The sequence below is a fragment of the Pithys albifrons genome, chromosome 1 (genome assembly GCF_047495875.1).
Source record: "Pithys albifrons albifrons isolate INPA30051 chromosome 1, PitAlb_v1, whole genome shotgun sequence".
NCBI classification, from domain to species: Eukaryota; Metazoa; Chordata; class Aves; order Passeriformes; family Thamnophilidae; genus Pithys; species Pithys albifrons.
Window position 1 is genome coordinate 73,235,851 of NC_092458.1, and position 26,597 is coordinate 73,262,447.

At 39.1% G+C, this 26,597-nt stretch overlaps 2 protein-coding genes across 2 annotated transcripts in view; one reads left to right on the forward strand and one right to left on the reverse strand.

The window, feature by feature from the left end:
• The window catches only part of DYNC2H1 (dynein cytoplasmic 2 heavy chain 1), a 158,351-nt gene extending 148,574 nt beyond the window's left edge, over positions 1–9,777 (reverse strand). The window contains exons 1-11 of the mRNA XM_071555104.1: positions 9,402–9,777; positions 6,490–6,660; positions 5,545–5,680; positions 5,110–5,228; positions 4,414–4,558; positions 3,411–3,643; positions 3,098–3,232; positions 2,889–3,002; positions 2,581–2,692; positions 2,303–2,427; positions 792–967 (exon numbers count right to left, since the gene is read on the reverse strand). Of these exons, the coding sequence (XP_071411205.1) occupies positions 792–967; positions 2,303–2,427; positions 2,581–2,692; positions 2,889–3,002; positions 3,098–3,232; positions 3,411–3,643; positions 4,414–4,558; positions 5,110–5,228; positions 5,545–5,680; positions 6,490–6,660; positions 9,402–9,599 (1,664 nt within the window). The 5' untranslated portion in view covers positions 9,600–9,777. The remainder of the gene's footprint in view (positions 1–791; positions 968–2,302; positions 2,428–2,580; positions 2,693–2,888; positions 3,003–3,097; positions 3,233–3,410; positions 3,644–4,413; positions 4,559–5,109; positions 5,229–5,544; positions 5,681–6,489; positions 6,661–9,401) is intronic.
• Positions 9,778–10,589: 812 nt separating this feature from the next.
• Positions 10,590–26,505, forward strand: DCUN1D5 (defective in cullin neddylation 1 domain containing 5). Its single transcript, XM_071555112.1, has 8 exons — positions 10,590–10,959; positions 13,529–13,611; positions 16,167–16,237; positions 16,622–16,713; positions 21,507–21,615; positions 21,706–21,810; positions 22,646–22,748; positions 23,492–26,505. The coding sequence occupies exons 1-8, from the start codon at positions 10,880–10,882 to the stop codon at positions 23,545–23,547; spliced, it is 699 nt and encodes a 232-aa protein (XP_071411213.1). The 5' UTR covers positions 10,590–10,879; the 3' UTR covers positions 23,548–26,505.
• The last annotated feature ends 92 nt before the right edge of the window (positions 26,506–26,597 follow it).

Below are 26,597 nucleotides of genomic sequence, written 5' to 3' on the forward strand. Positions count from 1 at the left end.
AGCTACCTCTTTTCTTGTCCTTTTAGTTAATCATATGACATCATTTAAAATCTCACAAAACCAAAATTTTATGGCACTAATGAATTAATGGTTGTTATATATTGGAGTGCTGAATCTGCTTATTTGCCATATTTGACTGTTTTTCATAAAATAAAAGTTTTTACGTAAGTATCAACTGATGTATCCAGTGAAACTGTGGAAGAACTCTTTCCAAAAGCTGTTTGCAACATCAGAGATCAGGCAGAAGCTCTGCGGCCAATGAACAAAAACTAAAATTGTTAAAATATATTTTAATATCCCACAAAGAAATATCATTATTTTGGGAAACACAGTTAATTAAGTTTAAATTGATTTGCTTACCTTTCTTTCATCTGCCCTATTCAGACTGCAGAATTTCTTGTGAATAACAATTCACAATTGTTACTCTACATGTGTCATCTGTATGTCACAGCTGTACTCTCTGGTTTCGATACATTATCACTATATGGATTATAGTGAATAACAAGTAGCAACAACAACAAGCAAACCAAACATGCCTTTCATTCCAGATGTTAACAGAAATTGCACGATTAGTTATTAACACTGTCCTGTATTCTTCTCCTTATCAACCAAGATCAGTAGGATGATGAAATTATAATAAATTCCTCTATTTTGTTTCTCCATTCATTTTCAATTCTGTATTTTTTTTATTTCTTTGGCCAAGTTCTAAAGAATAACACCACTCTACAGATTTCATTATTTAATAAAAATTATTTATTTAATAAACTTTATTTAAACAAGAATATATTTACCAAAGTCCTGACTTCGGATTTGATAATTCTGATTGGATATTCCTAGACCAGTCATCAAATTGTTCTTGTTCATATACTTTTAACTGTTCCAGAAAAGAATCTGCACTTTGATGAAAAGTTTGAAATCCAGGTAAGTCAGACAAAAGGGCCTCTGCCAACTTGACAGCATCATCCACCTTAAACACAACCATAAAGAAAAGAAGCTTAACTTCCCAGTATTCGATCAGAAAAGAAAAATCACCACAATAAAAATAATTATTGCGAAACATCCAAGTGGGATTGTAAAATTGATTAAAATTAAAACAAGAAGTAAATCCTAGATTGTGTTCTAGATGTTCAAATTCTCATTTACAATAAATTGGGTCTGAATAAGTTGTCTACTACAGGAGTCCACCACTATTATGATACACCAGAGTATCCCACCTACTCTTCAGTTAATCTTCCATAAAGGTACAGATCTCCCATGAGTCTTCTACTGTATCTATAAGGTCAATGACAATACTCAAAGGTATTTGAAATGGAATTTCACAACTACATGTGGAAAAATTAATCAAAACCCTATAGAAATTAGTCAAAACCCAAGACAATCGGTGAAGATATGAGAGCAACTTGAAAATTTAGCACAACCTAAAGGAGACATACAACTGACACATATCAGCTGAACTAAGTCTTTGGTAGACCAAGCAGAAAAAATAAACCTGAGCTGCTGCTGTTCTCTCTGCTAGAAACATCTTGAATACCTCCACCCCTTGTCATGCTCAGCTAAAATGGGCCGTTAAGATTTCTGCAAATCATAGATGAAGGACAAAAAACTGGGTTAATAGTACTGGGTTAATAGTTATTCTGGGATAAGTATCTTCCATTCTTATTAAAATCTACAGTTTTGTATATGGCACTTACGTTCACAGGTCAAAGCTTTCCAAAAAATATTCAGTTTCCAACTAAAGTGTAAATATAAACTAACAAAACTTACATAAGTTATAACACAGTTAGTATGTTTTAAATACAATCTGTTGTAAGAGAGGACTGTATTGTTGTACATTTACTTTTACTACTGTCCCTGTAGCAAATTCCCTCACAGGCACAAACTCAAAATGTACTACTGAAAAATCCCTTCAATTTCAAGAGGACACTACACAGGTTAGTAGTAACAAGTCAGAATTAGGATGTCAGAAACTGGCTATCTGTGAATCTTAAATATAATTTTTAAATGCAAACTGGAGGGTAAAATTTAACAAAAACTCCACTCTGCATTTTGGCTGGGCTTTCTTTTACAAAACAAAAAAAATAAGTCATAAAAGCAGGCGGTTCAGTATACTACAAAAAGACTGTCTTCTGGATCTGTAAATAAAATTCAACCTATCAAGAAGCCATCACTGATAAGGAATCTTGATTATATAACTCTGGAAAAGTCCACAATTTTTCTGTGTGGAATTCCCCACAGAAATGTAAAATACCATGTCTTACATTCTATGATAATATTGTGTCTAAACAGTAGTGGAATTTGTTACCTTCATCTCCAGCTGCTGTACCCATATAATATTATTGACAACTTCAGAAAGGTTCTTGCCTGACGGTGGTCCATAAACATCACCAGGAACACCATGGCAGCGAATTTCAAAGTCTGTCTGATAGTCTTACACAAGAAAAAGATTCATTAGTTCAGAAACCTCCCAGAACAACCTTAGACAATCATTGTAGATATAAAAATATACTAGTTATACTGGCATAATTCTAGAAGTAAATAAAGGATTCTAGTATTTTCAAAAAAACTAATGCAATTAAATACCTTTGACATAATCTTGAAGTCCTGCTAGCAAAGTTTCCCTTTCCAAAAGCAATTCTTTGCTTATATTTGGATGCTTTATCAGTTCCTTATGTTTCTGAAATATTTGAAGAAGCTGGAATACAAAGTTTTAAAGAAGTTAATGCTTTCTACTGAAAAAGGCTGAACATATTCTGACACTACTGATTAATACTGTTTATAAGTAGTGCTGTCTTTGGTTCTAAGTACTTATTCCCATGCTCTAAACTGACTACTTAAGGATTCAATAACTCAATCTTCAGGAAAATTTTCAGACTACAAAATACCCATACCTGCTGAGGACTGTCCTGAATTTCTGAAATACATTTCTTCAATTTGCTTGCTATTTTTTGTTCTGCTGGTGCAATAATTCTTTCATACTGAGCAACTGCTGCTTTCCATAATGGCTAGAGACAACGAGTTCGTGTTAGTTTAGGATTATCCATATACATCACAGAAAGACACAGAAAGAATGTGAATAAATTAAAAATAAGCATTATACCTCTGTGTAAGGATTGTAGTGTACAGGATTTAGGCCAGCAAAGCGTTCAAACACTCGAGTAAGATGTAAGGAATTTTGTTCTCCAGCTGGCAAAAAGAATGTAAGTTTTTCATGCAGTGTTCTAACAGTGAGCACCTATAAGGGGAAAAAAGTATTTGACATAGCAAACGTATTTTTACATAAAAATTACACTTAGAAGTAACCATCTCTTTCCTTTTCACAAGAAACTTTCGAAAGGGTCAGGCAAGCATAGATTATGGAATGCTATTTGACTCTGCAAAGATTATAAAATATGTATAATTCAAATCTCTACCTCACCAAGACGTTTGCCAAGTTTAGCTAGTAATTCAGGGAAATATTTCTCATTTTTCCATGGATGTAGAGCATAATGTTGCCATAGTTGTCCAGTTAAGTATTCACAAGCTGACACCCACTGCTCACAAATCAAGATGCCAATCTTTATATTTTCTTTAACACTGTGAAAAGCATCCTCCCACAAATTCAAATCTGCTAATTTTCTCTGAACGTATCTACCCAGTGAACCACCTAGAAGACAAAAACATATACAAAAGCAAGATGTTGTGTTTGCTTAAAATAATTTCTTAAAAGGCTATGCCACATTCTGATCACATTTTAAAAAAACTAGTGTAAGGTCTTGATTTCAAGCCACACAAATGCACCCATAACTGACTATTTTGTTTCACACTCAATAAATCTCTTGAACATCTCCAAGTTAAACAGAGGTTGGTCCAACGTCAGAAGCCAATGGATTTGGATTCTGGATTCCACATGCAAGCAAGCACGTCTTTGCCAGCAGTAATGGCAGTATCTGGCTGCCCCCTGCAATCCCTTCACACACACACACCCACACCCACACACCTGGCAGCAGCAAACAAACTCACTGTCTACTGCCTGCCCCCAAATGTGGGGCTGCTGTCAAGGGAATTTGAGAAGCAACCTCTCTGCACGTCCTGCTCTGACCTCCACATAGACCTCTAAATTGGGGTTCATATAAATAAAATTTCTCCTCTGAGAGAAGGACAGGGAGCCCAAGAGGAACATGACAAATCTAGTCCACAGGCTGAAATGTATCCAACTCCATTTCTGTCATCTTCCCAAGCATATATGAAAGCATAGACCAGAACTGGTTCAACTATTCCATAAAAAAAGACATTCACAGATTATACTTGGAAGAAGTAAGCACCTTAATGCTGTGGGCTATTACTGGTGCCTTCATGAGGAAGAAGGTTTCTGCTCAAGGAATCATTTTACTTTTTCTCAACAGTTCATTTAATAAAGACTGCATAAAGGTTTACCTATTACATCCAAGAGATTATGCATGCGTGGCTGTGGATAAGGATCATGTTCTGTTTGTCTCCACACACTGTCAAGAGTGTCCTTGGTAGTCTCCACCAAATCCACAACTTCAAATAATGAGAGAGTATCCAGGCTGTAATAATCCTAGAAAAAAAATACCCTTAGTGTGTTTACTTTACATGTAGTATTGTAGAAATATTTATACTTTTCTGAAGCTGGCAAGTGGTATAGTTTTCTGGGGTTTATAGAATAACAGAATATGCCATAATCCTCTTAAAAAACAAACATTTGTGTAAGTTTATTCATGTGGAGAATTCATTGATATCTGAAGCACTATTCAAGAAAGCACTTTATGGGTGCCAAAATTTTTGCATCATAGCATTATTACTGTCCTTTTTATAAACTTGTGAGTCAATCTCTAGTTCACAAACTGCAGCATTTTTGTTGAATTTCTACAGCAGCTCTTAGTATTCAATGGTCAAATCTGCTCCCAATTAGACGTTGGCATTCCCATGCACCACTGACACTACAAACTACATGAACGTCATTTAAAGTAAAATTTTGCCTAAGGAAAAATAACTAAATAGTTATATATTCATATATTTGAGAAGTGTACATATACTGACATATATTTCATAGGAAGTGCTTTTTACTAGTCTAGAAATATATTACTGATTGCACAAAATAAAACATACTTTTGCAATGTCCTCAAACAGGTCTTTAAAATGTGAAGCTCTCTCTTTACTACACCATTTACTTCCACGACGAGCACATTCTATCCAGAACTGAAATTCATCTGTTGGCGTAAGTATAGCTGCAAATAACAACAGAAAATATTTATATATGAAATAAACAAATTGTTGTCAAATATGTTCAGTCAAAATATACTTTCTAAAGCAAATTTTTCCTATATGGTTATGTAAATATCTTTCAACTTCTGATTCTGACTAGATGCAGCATAAACATCCCCTCTGGTCGCTTCGCATGACCATCACTAATTCTGCCTACAAACCACAACCAGCTACACTTCACACTGAGCAGTCACAGGGAAGCCTAAAAACTCAACTTGTAAATAAATCATTTACTCCTAATTTCAAATTAAATATAGAAGACATAACTGCAAAACCAACCTTGCACATCATCTTCACTGAATTTTGTTCCTGTGTAATTAGGATCTGACCTTCTAAGCGCAGTACTCAAGCCAGCTTCAAGCTCACTTAAAAGTTTCTGGAGTTTAGGATCAATTGTTTTACTCCATCTCTCATCCTGTAATGAAAATTTCAAAAATTGTGATTTAAATGATAGAGAAAATACTATTTTCCTCACAAAATCTAAGGTCATGTGTTGGGTTTATAAAGGCACTCTGAAAATGCATTCAAATCATTTGTTAATTAAGTCTCTTAAATATATTTGTACTGCTATAGAATGATCTGGAAGTTTCTAGAATCAAATATGAAAAGTTACTGTTTTTCTAAAATTACTATCACATACAATAAATTAAATATATGTAAGTTCTAAGACGCTGCTTGTTCACCTTATGAAATACAGCCAAGGGCAGTTTTGACAAAAAATATGCAAAGGAAATATAGTCTTCAACGGAACAGAAGAAAAAGTCTCATAAAATTTTAAAAAAGCAAAAACTATGAAAAATGCAGGTGTACAAATTAACCCAGAGCCTAGTACACCTATCTACCACTTATTAAAGAATCATAGTGTGTGTGATACAGATGTATGTATTTCATACAAAATCAAAAACTATCTACAACAAGAAAAGGACACAAGACTGGCATTACTATTGAAAATTAAGTAAGGAGCTGTTTTCTTCATTAACCACCACTGCCCAGTGTATTCCACATTTCTAGTCAGGCATGTGTATGAGCAGAATTCTCCTCTCATCCTTATTGATATGCGGTGAAGTACTTTCTTTAACTTAGAAATAACTATAACACATTGTTTAATCGCTTAAAATATTTTGGGTTTATAACCTAAAATATTTAGCTCAGAATTAATTAATAACCTATGGTATTTCAATGTCTCAGTATAAATCTACAGATTTAAATTGGTATACTGCTTACCTTCAGTAATACTGGTGCAAAAACTTGTCGTACGGCTTGATAAAGGGTGTTAATTGGTGAGTCTAGCATAGATGACACAAGAATATTACTGTGAAGATTATCTTCTGTAATTACAGCAGGTCTCAGCTTAAAGAACACCAACACGTTGTTCTCTGAATCAGTAGCTTCAATCTGCAATAGTCACAAAGAGAGGATTTGTTTAGAAAACTGTCACTGACTGCATATTATACTAAATCACACACAGCATTTACACAAATGATTTGCATCAAGAAAAAATATAAAATACTGTATTACTCCCTCTGGGCTCTGATAACAATCTGGTAGTATCTGATTGGTACAGAAAGAAGAAAATTTTTATTATACTCATTTCTGAGTCCATAAGGACCTGACTTACAACATCAAACATATAAAGATTTTTATGGCATATAATGTCTGTAAATACCCTAATTTCTTACTCTATTTTGAAAAATTTCTGTTGACAAAACAGAAACTGTCTTATGCCTAGAGAAAGCTAAGCATAAAGCCTTCTTTTTAATTGTACTTTCATGTGACATACCTTCAGGAATATTTTTCTAAATATTCTGACTATTTTGTATTGCTCTCCTGAGTTTGTAAATACATAACTCTATTGCAATTCATAGATATCTCAAGGACAGAGAAGGGCATACTCCTTCATCATTAAATTCATAAATTGTAACATGACTCATGTTCCCTCCACAGCCCAACTTAGGGATACAGTTACAAAAACTGCCATAAAATCAATTACTGAAACTATTTGTGGCTGAGGAGAATTCATAAAACAGGAAACTATTATTAAACATTTCAAAAATCAATAGCAAAATATATGCAAACTGAAATACCAAATTCTGTACAATTAAAAACATCTGTGTACTTTTTTCTGTTAATAGAAACAGAGGGCTAGGAAGAAGAGCTTTCAATTTTACTGGACAGAATCAGGCTTTGCTTTCTTATCAATCCTTGAGTCCAACACCTATGGACATCACTGAGATAACAGGCACACAGTGCAACACCAATATGTATCTGATCTCCAATGGTTGCTGAAAGCTGCTTTGTATTTTAGGTAGTGGCTTGGCAGAAACCCCCACAAACTGGTACACATAAAGTGTACACTGTCACCTGAACATAGCATGCACTAGCCTTCACAAACAATTAAACACAGAGGCATATAAGTTGTGGGTCCACACTTCACATGTTAAGGTTCCATTACACTCATCTTCAGTGCAGAAAAAAATCTGTCACTGGCATAACAGACACCACGTCCCTGGTCTCACAGCAGAATAACAGGACACATGTAGGGCCCCAGACCTGTGCAGCAGGTACCACACCATGCCCTGATTACATGGTGACACTGAGCACACATCATACCCCATGCTATTACTCAGATGAGTCACTTGCTGAATACAAACACACAAAGCAGGACATTGCACAGAAATAAGCTCAGATTTGCTCACAGATGGACATATCAGTTTGAAAAGTACCTGCTTTGGACGAACACTCACCATGGGACTTGTTAAATATCAACCAATGTGCCATAGATCGGGTCACATTCCCTGCACAGACATTGGCCATGCAATCCTTCCAGTCACCAGCATGCACCCATGCCCAGGAAGAAATCAGACATCAGACTCTGCCTGGCATTGGCAGCAAGGTTACATGTCATCATCCTCCAGGCTGCATTACATTCACGTAGTGGCACTATACAGCACACTAAAACTGCAACAGGGGGTGGTCCCCCGGTGTACAGGAGAGCACTCTGGACTCTGAATCCCAAGGACCTGAGTTTGAGTCTCAGTGGGGATCGACGCCTGGCAGTTCAATGCCTGCCTGCCATCCCATACCATCAGATCTCGGATGCTCAGCAGGGTCAGCCCGGTTAGCACTGGGTGCTGGAGACAGTCCCGAGGACTTCACTGTCACTGTCCAAGTTCACTCGGCTGTGGCAAATGGACCTTAGGACTTAAACAGTGGGGCCAGTTCTGCACATGCTGTGCCTCACCTAAAAAATCCACTGCGCAGGCTGGAAGGGCACACCCACGTGGGGAGAGCCCTGCCCAAATCTTTGTTCGCAAAGTCTGGCCATACATACATAAAAAACTGCATCAGCACAGGCACAATCCACTAACAAACATGTCACCAGCTGACCACAGACTCTTGGGCCAGTGTCCTGGTTTCAGCTGAGACAGAGTTAATTTTCTTCTTAGTACCTGGCACAGTGCTGTGTTTTGGGTTTAGTATAAGACCAATGTTAATAACACACTGATGTGTTGGCTGTTGCTGAGCAGTGATTACTCGAATCAAGGATTTTTCAGTGCCCTGTGCTCTGCCAGCAAGGGCGTGCACAAGAAGCTGGAGGGAGCCTGGCCAGGACAGCTGAATCGACCTGGCCAGAGGGATATTCCATAATCACAGAGTGTCATGCTTAATATATAGACTGGGGGGAGTTGGCCGGGAGGCACCGATCACTGCTTGGGACAGGCTGGGCACTGGGTAGAGGGTGGTGAGCAACTGCATCGGGCATTACTTGCTTCACTTGAGTTTTATTCCCCTCTCTCACCCCTTTTCATTACAATTATTAACACTATCGGTAGCATGTTAGTAGTCGGTTATTATGATATTTTATTTTGTTTCAGTTAGTAAACTGTTCTTATCATAGCCCACGGGGTTAACCTTTCTTTCCGATTCTTCTCCCCACCGCGGGGTTGGGGCACTCAGCAGCTGGGGTTAAACCACGGCAGCCGCCAGAAACTTGCAGCAGACACAGACCCGCACACACACTCGCAGTAGCGAATTGTCTCCTAAATCTGACACCGGTCTTTACGGCCACCAAGCCTGGTCTGGCTGCCGGCTCTGCCTCGCCGCTTGCACGCCGGGCTGGGCGGACATCACAGTACCTTGTTGGAGGCGCTGAGCTGCGCGCCCGAGTGCTGCACCACGAGCAGGAACTCATTGCCGTCGTCGAGGAAGTTGTTCAGCTCCGGACGGGAGTGGAGCCCCGCGGCCAGCGCAGCACCGCTCGCCGGATCCAGCCCGAAGTAGTTCGCAGCCGTGGCTGAAATAAAGCGTTTTCTCGGGTCTCCCTCCGCGGCCATGCCGGAGGGACGCACCCCGCTAGGCGGGATCAAGGCGGGGGCGGATCCAGAACCCCACGGGAGCACATGGAGGGGCTGGCGGGAGAAAGACCCAAAAAGCTAGCGGCGGGAAAGACGGCGCAGCAGAGGAGGAGCGGCGCGGACCCGCCCGGCGTCCCGGGCCCCGTCACTATGGTGACCGAAGATGGCGGCCCCGGCGCGCAGGCGGGGTCGGTGCGGGCGGCGGCGGAGCGGGAGGGCGGGCCGGAGGCGGGGAACTGTCCGCGCTGCTCCCGGCCCAGCGGTGGTGTCAAGGGGGTTACCCGCGGCTCGGCAGCCCAGGCCTGCTGCCGGGCTTTCGCCTGCATTTATCCAAACATCTCCCCTGCCCTCAGCTGCATCGCGGTGCCAAGGCCGTGCCACGGGAGTGTTTTCCCCCCCGCCCCCCTTCCCGCTCCGTTAGGGATCCAAGGCGGAGAGACGCGGCGGGCCCGGCCCCGGGGAGCGGCGAGCGAGCGCTCAAGCCTCGCTCCGGGAGCCTGGGCTTGCGGCTGCCCGCGGTTTCGCGGGTCAGCGGGGGCGTAGCGATCCGCGCCCTGATCCGCGCTCCGGGCGCCTCTCCGGGGGTCGCTAAGGCGACAGAGGATCTCCCATTGCGGCAGCAGCTGCCCTGGGGCTCGGGCACCACCCACAGCCCCACGCCCGCCTCCAGCGCTGCCCACCCGGCGCCCCCACGGGAACCGGCCGGCAGCTGCGGCCCGCGGTGGGGCTGGGATATCGCGGCGTCCCACGGGACCCGGTAACTAGCGCACGGTTCGTGCTTCCCCGTTTATTTGACCGCGAACGCTCGGCTGTAACGCGCACACTCCACTCGACTTGGCCCGGTCTCCGGACTCCCGTGCCCGTGCCTGTGCCCGCGCCCGTGCCCGGGAAGGCACGGGCGCGCGGCAGCCCCGCCCCAGGGGGCGTGTCCCGGCGCCGGCCCCGCCCCGCGGCGCTGCCACTTCCTGCCCGGAGCCGTCTGTGTCCGGGTCGCTCTCGCTGTACGTTCTGCAGCCGATACCGCTCGCTCTCGCCCCCGCCGCGACAACCGCTTCTGGCACCGGTGCGGCGGCGTCTGCCCGCGGCGAGCGGGGGCCGGCAGCGGCCGGTGGGGCTGGGGAGGAGCAGGGCGGGACGGAGGCTGCTCTCGTCTCCTCACCGCTGGTCTCGGGAGGCGGCGGCGGTCGGGGGAACTGAGCCCGGGGGTGGCCTCGGCTGCGCGCCCCGGCAGCGGGGCGGCCGCGCCCCGAGGCAGGACGATGCCGGTGAAGAAGAAGAGGAAGTCCTCGGGGGCAGCGGCGGCGGACGACACTGGCCTCAAGAAGTGTAAACTCGGCAGGTACCGTCTCGAGGGGCCGCGGCCGGTGCTGGCGGCCTTGGGGCCCCGGGCTGCGGCCTGGCCGGGATGTCCCGGGGCGGGCAGGCGGGGTGCGGCCCGCGGGCCCCGCCGGGCTCGGCCGTGCCGCCGGGCACGTCCCGGTGTGGGCCGTGCAGGTGCGGGCTCGCCATGCCCTCCACAGCGGCGGCGTGCGGCCTGTGCGCGCCACGGAGCGGCTCCCATGCCCGGCTGGCGTTGCCTCTGGCTGTACCTGTAAGGCCAGTGCTGGCATTTATCCCTGTATCCATTCTTTTTCCCTGAGGTAGGCGGCTCTCCTCACTTTACGGTTGCCCCTTCCTTTACGGTTGCTCAGAGTGTCTTCATTAAATCGTTCTTTTGTGTGTGTGGGGGGGGTTGGTTGGTTGGTTTTTTGGGTTTTTTTCTTGCAGTGAGTTGGAAGGAGAGGTCAGCACACTCGAAAACAAGAGCAGGAAAGGTTTCTCTAATAAATTCAGGAGTCTGAAGCACCTTGTTCATTAACTACTTTAAAAAGACTACTTTATGCCACCTTACCCAAAAGTTGCTGCTAAAATAGGCCATTAGTGCGGTGTAGCAGGAGCTTATAGAGTGGCTGCTCTAAAGTAACTGTCTGCCTGCGTCATCTGTTACACCTTGTTCTGTCAGTAAACCAGTAGTTAGGAATAAACGTCCTGGGGCCATAAGGATACAAAGAGCTTACGAAATCAATGCTATAGGAATGGCTACTGCAAGAAACTGCAGTGTATGGGCCTTTCTCATAGGTTGACTGAGCTCGAGCCTAAAAGTTCCCAGGCTCTTATTTTGTTGTGACTGTTCATTTTGGATAACTATTGCAGAGTTTGCTTTCTGCAGTCATTAGTGACCTTTTCGTTTCAGTCAGTTTATTCATAGCCAGTTAATAACTGTTCTTGTTGCCAGCATTATATTCTGTGCAACACTCCTCCCTCACGATTCTGCCTCAGAGTGTATTTGGAGGGAGCACTTCTGGTTTTTTCATGCTTTATTTAGTTTCATGACAAGCTAAAAACAAGCTAAATTATTCTGGTTTGTCATAGTGACTTTCAGTTTCCTTGCTCACCATAGCTCTTCTCTGCGTGTGTTCAGTTTCAGTTCATCTTTCTTGTGCACTGTGAACCAAAGTTTTATGATCCTAATTTTTTATTTTAAAAAAATCTTTGGATAGCTCCTTAAAAAAAATTACAGGAATCTAATAGTCTTTGAGAGAAGACTGTGGTGTCAATGACACCTTATGCTAGCTGATCATACACAAGATGTTAGATACACAAGCATTCTTAGTATTAACATTCTTATGCAGCAATTTATCCAGCATATTCTTTAGTAAAAGCAGTGATTACAAATAGATCTGTGTTAATCTGGATAAGGCCAATAAGCAATAGTATACCATATGACCGTCTCTTTTTGGTGGCTTGTGTTCCTCATAGCAGTTGGATGGATGTTTATAGGACACCTTTAATTCCAGCTTTCAGCACAGAAGGCTTCAGCTTGGAGAGCCTTGCTTTCTTTTCCAGCAAAGCTGAAGTGACACATGGGAGTTGAAGTTGTTCACCCCTCTCAGAACTGAGCTATACTTTTCCTGCTTGATGTCTTAATTTAAAAATACAATGTGGGAGCTGCATAATTTTAAATCCTCTCATATGATTGCCTCTCATTGTTAGAAATAATCTTGGCCTGTTCTGAAAGTGTGTAATTTGTGTTTGAAAAGAGCATGCATTGGAAAGCTACTGAAAGTCCTTGCTGACTAAAGATGCTTTTGTGTGGTCAGTGTTTTCATGGACGAAATCAGTTATTCTATGCATCCTTTTAATGAATGATGAAGTATAAAAATTCATGTCCTAGGCAAACTGGGTTGTGTGTTACATAATAAAGACAATGTAGGGGGAAGCTGTGCCTGCTGAGCAGCTTCAGTCTTAACACAGATTGCAACTACTGTTCTGGAATATGTACCAGACATCTGTAGCATTTATGGATACTTAATTACAATTTTAGTGTAAACAAATTGAGCAAGTTTTCTTCACAGATTTGGATGCTTAACTATTAATAGTCTGACTTTTAAATATGTCAAACTCTGCAGCTTTCTGTTGACCTTAATGGGATCTGTGCATATTCAGCACTCTTGAAGATTATGCTGCTTATTAGAGACTGAACTTTAAATGCCTGTATGTATAAATATAAGCAGATAATAAGGCATTTTAATTACTGAGGAGTCATATTTTGGCCATCTGCTTGTGGATTTTTTTGTTTAATATCTACAAGATAACAGTACTCTTGCATTTCAGAAAACATAATAGCTGCAATAAATTGTGTTATGAGGTTGTTGTATTCCAAGGTAATTTTATGTTCAAAGTTTTAAAATAGGATGACAGGCGGTTGCCCTCTATCAAATTCAGCTTCATTGTTTATGTATATCCAGTTTGTGAAACAGTTTAAATAGTTTGAATTAATAATAAATATTTTGAAATTTAATTTTACGTTTTTCCCATGTGTCATTAAAATAACACTGTTCTCCTTGTGTTTCCATATGTTACTGCAGATCACAAGCATCTGGTAAAGTCATAAGTGGAGAGGAACATTTTTCAAGCAAAAAGTGCCTGGCTTGGTTTTATGAATATGCAGGTAATGTGAAATGGATGCATATATAAAACAATTAAGTTTTGTTTTAAACAAAGCAATACATCAAATACTGTTTGCATTTTGCTTTTTTTATGCTGATGTAGATATAAAAATGAGTCCATATTTGCTTCTTTATAACATGCATTTGAATTACTATAGCTTTTATTGTTGCCTTCTCAGTATTTGTTCTTTTGGGCTAATTTTTCTTTATGCTTTAAGCTTTAAGATTAAATGCCTGATGTTGGGCAGTACAGTGTTGAACCTGGATATACTGAGGGATTCTTTCCTTTGAAATTGTCAAGTAAAAGTCAGAACACTGGCAGATAGGTTCAGTAGAAGCTTATTTATCTAACAAATCTTTTTTATTATCTTATTTGAAGGCTAATGATATAGCTCGTAATTTAAATCTTTGGGGGTTTTTATTTTACAAAACAGAAGAAGAGATGCTTATACTGTTTTTTTCTATCTGAGAATCTATCCTAACTTTTTTTTATATTCTAATTAACAAATTTTTTTCATTCCAAAGTTATTGCATGTAACCACTTTCAAATAACTCAGGATTCCCATCAAAGTAATAGTTGCTTTCAGTGAATATGCAGTGTATTTTGCAGAATTTATTACACTACTACTGCTATTTATTTACCAAATAGATGGTTACAAAATCAAGATTTCTAAATTGTTACTAATTTCTTGTCACTACTTGAAGTCCACCATACATGGTGGGTAATTAAAACTCATTAATGGCCAGTTCTTAATATGAAATGAACTGCTGATTGATCTGCCAGCAGTTGGTTTGATTATATTTATAAGGACTGATACTTCCCTTGCCAGTACTGATACTGCTCTTGTTTCAGGTAATCTGCTTTTTAATTTAAGTTTGAGGCATAGAGTTATGGAGTAAAGAGTCTTTCCTGAGGAAAATAATAATTCTCAGTTAATTTTCTTCTGATAAATATGCTTGCACATACTTGTAACTTAATGTCTGTACATTTTGTCTTTGTTGTTAAGTCACGAATTGAGTGTGAGAGGTTATACTTTAGTTAGTTAACCAGTAATCAAAATATGCCACATAGAGATGGAATTCCAATGGAAATACACACCATAGGAGATTAAATGTTTCCATTGAAAGATACAATACACATGTGCACACACTCACACATGTGTTTATGTATATATATATACAGAGAGAGAGAGAGAGAGTTGTGCATATGATTTCCAGGCAAAAAACACTGACTGAAGTTTATACTTGTCATTACCAGTGGTCCCTTGTATGTTTCTCTCTTCATAACTTAAACTTGTATTTCTTTTTAACACATTCTATGTAACAGTGTTTTGCCTTGCTTCCCTAGGCAAAATGTTCTTAGAAGTATTTTCAAGAGGTGTGGGGGTTTATGATCTTAAATGTCAGGTGCATTCTGTCTTCCTATAAAAATATCCATTCTCAAGTTTTTATTGACAATGTTCTTATTTCACAATGAGTAGTTACTTGAAGTACATTATCTAAACTCTTTAAAAGAATTGGGCTTACATTAACAGCAGCAGATACAGATGAAGTTGAGATGGGTATCATCAAGGGCTGCAAGTAGCAAAATTTGCCAAAAAATCATAAAATGGCATGTTTTTTTGGAAGATGAAACCTTTGCATTTTACCTGGGTTCATATTCACCAAAACAATATTAACGTAATAATACAAGACACGTCAAAATACCATGTTAGCAGGCCTTCTGATAATATTTGGCTGCCTGGTAGGACTAATTGTGGAAACAGTCCAAGTGGAAGTAACTGAAACCAGGGAGAGATTAAGAGAAACAAAGTGTTGTAGAGTGTGTCTCTATGCACTCTTTAAATGTGCTATTTTGATGCATTTTAGAGGCTTTTTTGTGTTAAAATGGAGAAGTGACAGCATAACACTAACTGTTGTGGTCTGAATCAAGTTATTTCATTGCACCTGTAAACCTTTTTCTGCCTTGTAAGTGTCTAACACACTTAGTAGTATTTCGCCGATTTATTGTTATCACTGCTCTCATATTAGTCAGCATCATAAAACTAACCTTATATTATTTGCAGATTCACCCTCTTCCATGTTAGTGCAAGCCCATAATGTTAGCACCATTGAAAGAGTAATATCTATAATAGCTCAGGCAGAATTAAATTTTTGATCATAAAATAATTCTTTGAAGAACATTATTCATAGAGTAACTTCAGCAGAGTAGCAATACCCAAGTTGTCTTAAAAACAATTGATGCCACAGTTATTGGAGTTGAGCTACATAAATAGGAAATGCAGTGGAGTCTTTTGAAAATTCACGTACCAAACTGAAATGACTTCTCTGCTGTCACAGGGAGGCAGTGCACAACACAGACATTGTGGTGTAATACATAACGTACACAGCTCCACACTGGAGTTGCTAGAATAGTTCTAACATAATGGCTAATTAGTAGTGTAATTCAGTGTTTTTTAAAATAGCTTGTGTGCAGTATAGTCTAATTATTGTTGTGCATAACCCTTGTGAGCAATCAATGTTAAGATTTCAGTCTGCTGTGGTTTTGGCTTTGAAGGTCCTGATGAAGTTGTAGGTCCCGAAGGAATGGAAAAGTTCTGTGAAGACATCGGTGTTGAGCCTGAAAATGTAAGTTTCTTGCACAGTGTTGCTAGGACTTTAAAAGACGTTATTGGATGAGGTTAAATTCTGTGTAAAACTCTTAATTCCACTAAGCAAGGAATTGTTCATCTTCCTGCTTTTAGGAGCTGTTCTAAAATAGCTGACTACATCAATTATACTTTTGGGGGGTGTTCATTATAGTAATACTTCTTTTTCAGAAATTGAAATTAAGGGGAAAATTGTGAATAGCTGAATTATTCAATGGTAACTAAAGTGCAACAATTGCTGGAATGTTTGAATGTGTCAGAGTTTTATTCTCAGATATCAATAAATCAGCCTTTTCTTACATACTGACTCCTTTTTCTCCCCTTGTTTCTGTTTTTTTGTTTGTTTTTTCTTTGCTTCCCCTAGATTATTATGTTAGTTTTAGCCTGGAAACTAGAAGCTGAAAGCATGGGATTTTTTACCAAGGAAGAATGGTTAAAAGGAATGACCTCATTACAGTAAGAGTGTTTTTACATATATAATAGTGTTCTAATTTTATGATTGTACCAGTAGCCTAATTATTCTTGCTCTCAGTTTCTCGTACATTGGCAATAAGACACAGAAACACTTGCTTTTAGGTCTGGTCAGCAACTGCAAAGTGACTCTGATGAGTTCACTCAAATGATTAAGTTATTGTCTAAACCTAATAAGTCAGGGTTTGGTGGCTTCTTTTTCTTACAAAAATATGTTAAAATACTGTTCTAGTTAGCAGACATGAATAAGTAGATCTGGACATGCACATAAGTGTAGCTCAGCACTGATATTCTGGAAAGATTTTACTGATGTCTGAGCTTTATAGATGAGGGCTGCATTGATAATAATTTCAGCTATTAGTGTTATTAGATGTATATCTGAAGCCATGCTTAATGCTTAGGTTAAATAACACCTTTTCAATTTATAAATTAACTTCTTACTCTTTCTATTAGTGAGAATTTTTGGTGAATTAATGTTCTGCCTAAAGAGATTGTTTCTTACAATAAACTAACCAGCTTTTTGTGAGGCTTAGTTCAGTTTTTACTTTGTTTGAACACTTCATGGAACTACTTATGGTACCTGAGTGTTCTAAGGGTAGCTTATTATGACACTGCATTCAATACTAGAAATGTCAGGGAACTACTATTGCAGCTACAGCACAGCAGGAAAGAGAGAGAGTGATTTGAGTATTGCCCTATCAGTTGTGAATTAGTTTAGAAATTGTATTGGGCAGATACTCCATAGTTTCAAGTTACCAGAGGGTAAGCGACTCTGGCCAGACTCTTAGCTCTCACTTGATTTCGGATCAGGCTTCTGATAAATGCTTTTATTGTTTTGTGACTATCAGCAGAAATTAAATTTAGTGAGAGCTGGAATGAGTAAATTGCCTGAAATTTGCAATGACAGAGATTTAATTCTGGATGCACAGTGTGTTAGATATGGTGAATGGGTATTGGTTACTTCTTTGAAGTGCTCAATTTTTATTCCCAAATAGAAGCTTTCAAGAGTTAGCCAATTTTGTAGAATTCAAACACAGATGTGTGAAGTCGGGCACCTCTTCAGAGCCAGTGTTATAGGTTTTGTTTCTAATAATCTGATTGGAAATCTTGTGGTTTCTTTTAACAACAGAACTGGTCATGCTGTAAGTCTAAATGTGTTTAAGACTGAAAATACAGTGCTGCTGTGCATTTTTATATAAACAGACTTGTGATTAGGGCACTTGCCCAAGCCTAAACCAGTTAACCTGTGTGTTTTCCTTCCCCTGGTATGCTCCAGTAAGCAGGCTGTAGGCTAAGCAGCTGGATGAAGCAGTGACACAAAGCAACTAAAGATGCACTGACTTAAACAGATGTGCTGGTTTTGGCTGGGAGTGATGGAGTGGCTGTGTGGTGCTTGTTTGCCAGCTGGGGTTAAACCATGACAGAAGAAAACAGGAATCTGTAGAATTGTGCTGTTGTTTGCTGGGAAGGAAGGATCATATTATGGGATTCTATGTGGAATGGAAGAATCTAGTTTGTCTTGATAAGCTTGACAGAAGTTTTGAAAGAGAAGGATTTTATACTCAAAGCAATAACATATTACTACGTTCTTGCACTGCTTTTTTTTCTAATTTTTGTATGAAGAAATGAGATTGAAATCATTAAAAGCCCAGAGTGTAATATAGTCAAAGTTATATTACAGAATCTTTATTTCAAAATGCATGAAATGTCACATAAGGCAATTGGCGTGAACAGTGTTGGGTAGAATTCAGCTGCACAGTAATACACCTAAATATGGGGTTTATATGCAAGAGCTGAATTTCTTAAACTCTTACTGCAGTCTTTAGAGATCTCGTCAGTGTAATGAAGCCTAGAGAGATACCGAGTTTGCCAAAGACCTAGAGACTGGTGACCTGAATTGCTCTTACAGGCTGCTTGGCGAGTCCTCAATGATTGGCAACACCTAAAGCTTAAAAGCACCTAAATCTAATACACAGTTAGGTGGCAGCATTTGTGTGCCTGAATCTTGAAGTGACATTCTTTTTCTGTGTGGTTTCATAATACACTGGTGAAGTTTTTTCTTTAGAGGTAAGAAAAATAGATATGTGATAAGGTAGATACTATCAAAATTAAGGTGGTTTGAGCACCAAATAGCAGCTTATGAGGCTGAAGCAGCTTTAAGCTGTGAGGTTACTAGTATATTGTGTAGGTAGAGTAAATTCTGCCCTTTATATGTGCGTGTGCATATGTATATATATATATACACACATGTATGTATGCAGGCTGCGTGCCTAAAGCTCTTTTCATAGTCAGCACAAAGAAGTAAGTGCCTTTCACTGGGCAGTATTTTTCAGCTGCTTTAAACACCTCCATAGGATGAAATACATATATTTCCATTAAATGTTTTTAATTTAACATTTGTATGCATCTTACTGGTTTTTATTTTTAGTAAAAGACAAGCATATGTTAATAACTATGAAATCTAAAACATTGGAATATCTCTGTAGGAGTTATTGAGTCATCGCTCTGTCCATTTTAGCTATGCCTCAAATAATCTCTACCTCATCTGCTTTGTGGTGCTAATACCATTCAGTAAAGATGGTTTGAGAAATCACATCTTTTTCCAGTCTCTACAGATATTTCATGTTAATTCACTTGTGCTAATTAGGAGGTTGGTCTGATTGTTAGGAAGATTATTTTAAGTATGGGTGACCTCGGTCATCTTGTTTATGGTGCAGCTATGCAGGCTTGATAAAAGAGGAGTTTGACAATTCCTTGCCTCTTTTTGGAAGAAAGTCTGTGGTCAGGTGGAGAAATGCCCTAAATGGCTTTTACCAGAGACATGTCCATTGAGATCCAGGAGGTGGTGCCTGTCTGAGCATGATCTGTTTGACTGTTTGGTTTTAAATGCAGTGATAATAAATAGCTCAGAAGTCTTGAGGCTTAATAATTGTACATTTTCATACCAACTTTTTCAAAAGAGTCACTTCTGCATTAAAATACACATAACCAATAGTACAGTAGACAATAACTGGCATTTTACTTTGCACTTAAATATATGCTTATTTGGACAATTTTAACAAAGTATTTTGTAAGAAATTTAAACATTGAAGTTTGTGTTTACCCATGGTATGGTAAATAATATCTGTAAATTATATTTAGCAAAATGTGCTGTAAACACACTTTAAGTAGCTCTTTAATGTCACTGGTACACTAACAACATGAGCATTTAGGTAGATATTAAATAGGTAATTTGCCCTCAAATGTACAGGACATTCTACTGGAAGTATGAAGGTTTGAACTTATAAAAAAGAGATAAGAATATAAAATGAGATGCATTTCTAGTGTTGCATAATGCTGTTTTAAAAGCATTAAAAGCTGGAATACATAGACCAGTTGATGGCTGAACACAAAAAAAAGTAATTTTTTCTTTAGTTAAATTTGTCAAAGCACTTTTCACAGAGTTCTTTTCAACTGAATGTATGGCTTATTGCAGACTATTAGTTCTGTCATCTGAATATGTAGCCTAATTTGCTAATAGTATGATTTATTTAGCACTGATCTTAGCTAGGACTCAGTGCTGCTTTAGGTAGGTAGGTGCCACTGGAGACAAGAAATAACAAAAGGCTGCATCCGATTGAAGTGCTACATTTCTCTTGTTGAAGTCTGGGAGGGACAGACTGACAGACAAATGTGCATGCACAAGGTAGCAGAGTTGAGGAGCAGGAGTATCAGCTCTGGGCAGAGTATGGCATCTCAGCAACCTGCTGCTGTACTCCAGAAGGGCCCTTGCTGTGGCCCTGTGTGACAAGTCCACATGGAGCCCTTAAAGATGCAAATGTATTCTCTGAGAGGCAGGCAGCTGAAAGGAGGACACATGACCAAAGGAAGTATTTATGTATATTCACATTTCTGAAAGTATTGCTTCTGTCACAAAGGATGTGAGGCAAGGTAGATTACTTAGGGTTTTTTTAATCATGGCAGCTGTTTTATAAGAAAAAAATGGTGTGTAACAATTGTTCTTTTGACTGAGTTTTTTCTGGAGGATTAGCAAGTGTGTATTACGTTTCCCTTTGCCATTGTGGTGAATCTAACCCATTTGCTATTTGGAAACAAAATTACTTGCTGAGTAAAAATACATGGAGATCTTTCCTGCCAAACGATTATACTGTGAACCAGCAGACCTGGACATTCTCATATAGCCTTTGATTTTTCAGTTGAATAGCTACTGACCAGTTCAGGTGATAGGGTTATCAGAGCTTGCATTTATCAGTCATAAAACATGAGCAGACTAGTATGTTTTGCAGAGTGCCTGGTCAGTCCTGTGAGTTGTAAACACACTTCAAACCAACGTGTTTAGGTTTGTTGTACCCAAAGAGATATGGCATAAAGCTGTTATTTACATCTGGATTTTACCCCTTAATGCACACTGAATACTCATTTCCTCAAACTTTCATAGTGGTTGAAAGAAGCTACAGCTGGGTATTGAGTATAAATTGCAGAGTATGGCAGAAAAGGGCTACTGTTTGAGGAGCAAAGCAAATACTTTGTTATGTTGCTAATATAGTTAAAACAAAATAACTTCTTTACAGAAGCCAGCATTCATCATTTCAGTAAGCTGCGAATGATAAGCATGTTCAGTACTCTTTTTCACTTGCATAGTATTATTCCTGTATACCTGACAATTGCATTTTGATAATTTTAATTTTTTTGTTTGCTGGCCTTTTTTGCATTGCCGAAATGTTATATTTTGTACTTCTAATGTTATTTGTTGTTGTTTGGTTTTTTATCATTTTAAGGTGTGACTGCACAGAAAAATTACAGAGTAAATTTGACTTCTTGAGGTCACAATTGAATGACATTTCATCCTTTAAGAATATCTACAGATATGCCTTTGATTTTGCAAGGGTAAGACTATTGGAATGTTAAACAAGTTCTTGCTTTGATTCAACAAGCTTGTACCTGAGGAATTTCTGTTCTTTCTTTGTTCATCTTTAGGAAAAAGACCAGCGAAGTCTTGATATCGATACTGCAAAGTCCATGTTAGCTCTTCTGCTTGGAAGAACCTGGCCACTGTTTTCAGTATTTTATCAATACCTGGAGGTACAAGTTTCCTTGACTTTCTGAATGATGGCATAGTAGTTGGACTGTTCAGAGAAAAGATTTCAGTGTTTGTGTTATTTTTGCTCAAGATTGTATCTATATCGATCCCCTTCCCTTGCTCGATGTGCTTATGAAACAGTGATGTTCGTGTATGCATCACAGGTTCTTTTTTCTCCCTGTACCGCACGGCTCTTCTCTTTAGCAAGGGCAACTAAAATCCCATCTTAATTGTACTGTACTATAAATTAAATAGTCTCCATTACTCTTCTGCTGCATCTGTGCTGAATTTCAGGTTTGCTTTGTGCAGATATTTACAGTACGTAACTATCTTAATCTCTGGCTGTCTCTGGAAGATTTGGGTCAGCTCAGCTGCAAGAGCCTGAGTAGTGTGGATATGTGTACACTGTGAAACATGCTAGGCCTGAGACTATTTCCTGGCTTCAAATCAGTACCAGTGTTGCAAAGTAGATGTCCTTAAGATCATAATGGATTGTAGCCTGGAGAAAAGATTTTTTAAATAGTTCTTTCTGGAAATACATCTGAGCTAGATATTCCCTGCTTCAGGGCAAGACAAAAAATTCCCAGTTTTTGAAGCTTCAAGTGGTGACTTTCTGATTCCACTGTATTTTGATTTTGCTCTGATCTTTCAAGAAATCATTTTAAGTAGTTTAATAACTAAATAATAAGTACATGTGTAGTATTTTTAAAAATGGAAAACCAAGTAAATCGTTCCCATTCAATTGTTTGTTAGGAACTGATTGAATATAAAATCAGTGAGATGCAACAGTGCCTAATGCCATTTGCCCTTTTAATGTTCTGAAATAATTTTCCCTAGCAATCGAAGTATAGAGTTATGAACAAGGATCAGTGGTACAATGTACTAGAGTTCAGCAGAACTGTCCACGCAGATCTTAGCAACTATGATGAGGATGGTGCATGTAAGTATTCTTAATGTTTTGCTTATTCAGCTACTACCACAGTGTTTTAAAATTCAGTAAAACAAATATCTGTAACAGAAACAATACTGTAAGGTATAAAATAGTTATTCTTCAACAGTGCATAGAGAAACAGTCCTGATAACCATCCATCTTCAAACTGCAGATATTAATTGTAGTAGTATGTCAGGGGTATGATGGTGTGCTTGAGCCAGCTTGTATTCAGTGAGTCTAGTAAAGGTGCTTGCTGAATGAAACTATAGACTTCCAAATAGGATTATAAACAGCAGATTTTGTACTATAGTAAACTCAACATTTTTGTTGCCTACCTGCTGGTGCTTTGGGCTGAACACACCTCGTAGTCAGTCATGCTGTGACTGAATTGCATTAATCCCATTTTGGTATGTGGTGTTATTCACAGTTTTGAAAGCTCTAGGAAGAAGAGATTGGTTGTGCCGGTTGATGATTTAACCTTACTTTCATGCTTGTTCAGTGCACCTCTCAGATACCAGGAACACTTTTTTTTCCATGTCAGATACCAGGAACACTTTTTTCCATAATTCTGTCTAGTACTTCTTGTGCACTTTTTGCCACCCTTGGATTGGAATGATTGTAGTAGTCTATGAGTATTTGACCATAGGATTGACATGAATGCTTCCCAGACCAATAGTTTTAACCTTCATACTTTGAGAGAAGATATTTGAAGGACATTGGCAAGTGTAACTCCAAGTTTTGTCCATTTGCAGGGCCTGTGCTTCTGGATGAATTTGTTGAATGGCAGAAAGTTCGTCAAGCGTCATAGCAAGAATTCAAAAGAAAGTGCAAAATTTTTTTTGGTGCCCGCCTGTACACAAAGTAATGAGAAAAAGAAAGGATTGCTTTTTCGTTCGTAAGAAAGACTTTACAGTAATTTTTTTTTTCCTCTTCTAAGGAAATTTTCTTGTTACATGTGATATGGGCATTGAACCACACTTCTTCTGAGACTGAAAGTTGGAGTTCTTGTTTTGAGTCTTATGTTTATAGCATTCATTTCAGAACAATAAAGATTCAGATTTGTGACAAAGGCCTAAAAGTGAAGAATGTCCCTTGAATGTGAGTGTGGTGTCTATTTTTAAAACCAAATCTATAAGACTATCTTTCTCAGAAGTGCCCTTTGCTATGAATTTTTGAAGACCTTAAACATGCTTAATTGGCACTGTTGCTTGCTGATGGTATGATTGTCTTGTGTGGCAAACATTAGAAAGAATGACTGATTCATGAAGCCCTGGGCACGAGTGTGCTAATTTATGTATTAAGTACTGGTCATGGGTTGTGCCTCAGTTTTCACCTCCTTGTGGAGATAAAGGCCTTAAACTCCTATTACTGGTTTTTATTTCTTTGTTCCTTCCCCACCCTGTGGCATGGCATTTAATGGCAGGCCGTTTTAAAGCAGAAGGGTATAGAGCATATGCCTTTATGTGCAGAATGGCTGAAAACTAGTTGCCTGTACTTCAGATGTTGAGCACAGATACTCTTTGGTACAGTAAGGCAGCTTCAGACTTTTACTACTATTTAGACTTTGGATTGCTTTGTATAAAAGTGCAATTTATATTTTAAAAGGGAAAGCTGGACAGACTTGGTTTCAAGCTTTGCTTCTTATGTGTTTTAGACTGGAAGCACTCACAACATGACTTATTTCCTCTCCTTGGGTGGTTTTCATAATGTCAAGAAGATACTATTTAATCACCTACCTTTTGACCACGTAACAGGCTGTAACAGGCTATTAATTTTCACCCTGTTACTCTGTGTTTTGAGTCCAGTAAATACTGTGATTGCCCTTTTAGGCATTCAGTATTCGTGGCAGCCTTTAAATGCAGTAGAAGTTTGTCACTCTACCTTCCTGCCCAGGAGGCCCAATGCCATGCTTGAGAAGGGAAGGGATTTTAATGAATAAATGTGAAAAACCAAAACAAAATGAGCTTATGAAGCATTTCTAACTTCTACTTTATTATGTAAATATATAATGTAGACTATGATAATGCCATGAGACTCAGTCAGTGATCAAGGCCTCAGTGTGCCATATATTTCCACAGCTTGAAATAAGAATAGACAATGTAAACTAGGCACGACTTGAAGATCTTTGCCTCAGGGAAATGACTTCTGTTTTGCACATCCCTTAGTCAGACTAACAAGCATGAGTTTTCGTGTCCTTAAGGAAAGCTTTATTCCCAAAATGATTTTTCTTTTTGTAACAAGGAGAGCAGAAAAAAAAGACATGAGGAGAAATAAGGAGGGGTACAAAGTAGTGGTGTGTGCCTGTGCTCTTCTTCTACTACTGAGGACCACACTTGCAACTTACTCTCCAGATCTGCTTGCTGTGGGCTGCAGAAAGCAGTGCAGTGGTGGGCCATGGGCTGTTTACAAGTCATCTTGAACCTTAGAAGGTTGGTTTCACCCAAGTGAAATACAGCATCGGGAGCAAAACAAGTAACAGCTGAGAAACTTGGAAGATCTCTGCTTGTACACCGGCTAGCGTCTGTGCATGCAAACAGATGCACTACAGCTGTTCTACATAATTTTCCTACCTGTTTTGTAGGAAGTAGTAAATTTTAGACCTCACGTAAGCTGTGACATTTCAATATGTTACAAGTTGCCCATTTGCATTGCTGATTATTCTGATTTCACTCATAACTGAGTGCCTTTCATTTGCAAATTGCCCTACCCCACAGAACATTTGTGCCAGAATGAGATTAACTTCAAGATTCCCAAGGCCTACTGGTGTAGTAAGGTCCTAAGATGCACAGATAAACATGCACCAATTAAGTGATGTCTAGGGAGGTACTGCTGTATACTAAATCACTTCAGGGAAGATGATTCTGAAATTACTTCTTAAGTTCACTACAATGACTCTCCGTGTGTATCATGTTTAGTCCCCCCAGGATGTTCTCTTCCTAAAAGTTTTGAAATACTGGTTAGAAGAGAATATTTTACAGTGCGATTAAAAAAAAAATCATGGCTTTTAGGTAACTGTGAACAGTTGTGAATTTGATTTAAACCAGTGGGTCCTAAAGGATGGTATTAGACTAGAAGAGTAGGAGTGATGCATCTACCAGTCCAAGGGGATCAAGTGCTTACTGTTAAGGTGTAATACACTATGTGATGTATCATTTGTATCTCTGTAAGGTTTTATCAGTATTCCTATAATAAATCCATGTTTCAGGGATTTATTACTTGCTTGTGTGTGTGACTGAAAATCATCAGTTACTGTAAAACTTTGACTGGGAATGAATGTAAATGTTAAACTAGTTAAAATCAATATAGTTTTTCAAATTTGAATAAAGTAGAATTTTAAGTTATGTTTTTGTGCTCAAAACTGCAATCAGATTTATTGTTTCAATATGAATTAATGGCTTGTACAGTTTCCTTGTGAGCAGATCACTTTTATTACGTGTCTTTTATTACTTTACCTTACAGCTTACTGTGGATAAGTGCCAACAGCTGTTAATTTGGATTTTTTTCAACTTTATGCACATCCACAAGCCAAAACTGAGTTCTACTAAATGTTTTCTTTAGTCTCTGAACTTTAATTTTTGTTTTGTTAAGATGCGTTTCAGTCTATTGAATTAAAAAGTTACACCTTACCTTTCAGTGTTCTGAGGTGAAAGTTCACAGGTGAAATATGCTGCCACAGTATAACAAATAATTAAATCAAAGGTGATATGTCTTCCAAAACTAAATCATAGTGGTGTTTATCAATGTTATAAACTTCATGCTCATCTCACTTTCATTTCATGACATTTTTTCTTCCTAATGTGATTAATTACTCCTAGTTTTCTTAGACAACTAACAGTTTTCAGTTTAAAATCTGACCAC

What these genes read in the sequence shown, in the direction of transcription:
- DCUN1D5 (XM_071555112.1), top strand. Translation starts at nt 10,880, where the DNA reads ATGCCGGTGAAGAAGAAGAGGAAGTCCTCGGGGGCAGCGGCGGCGGAC. An exon ending in AAGAAGTGTAAACTCGGCAG is followed by an intron (nt 10,960 to 13,528) that starts GTACCGTCTCGA and finishes ATGTTACTGCAG; the next exon opens with ATCACAAGCATCTGGTAAAG. An exon ending in CTATGATGAGGATGGTGCAT is followed by an intron (nt 22,749 to 23,491) that starts GTAAGTATTCTT and finishes GTCCATTTGCAG; the next exon opens with GGCCTGTGCTTCTGGATGAA.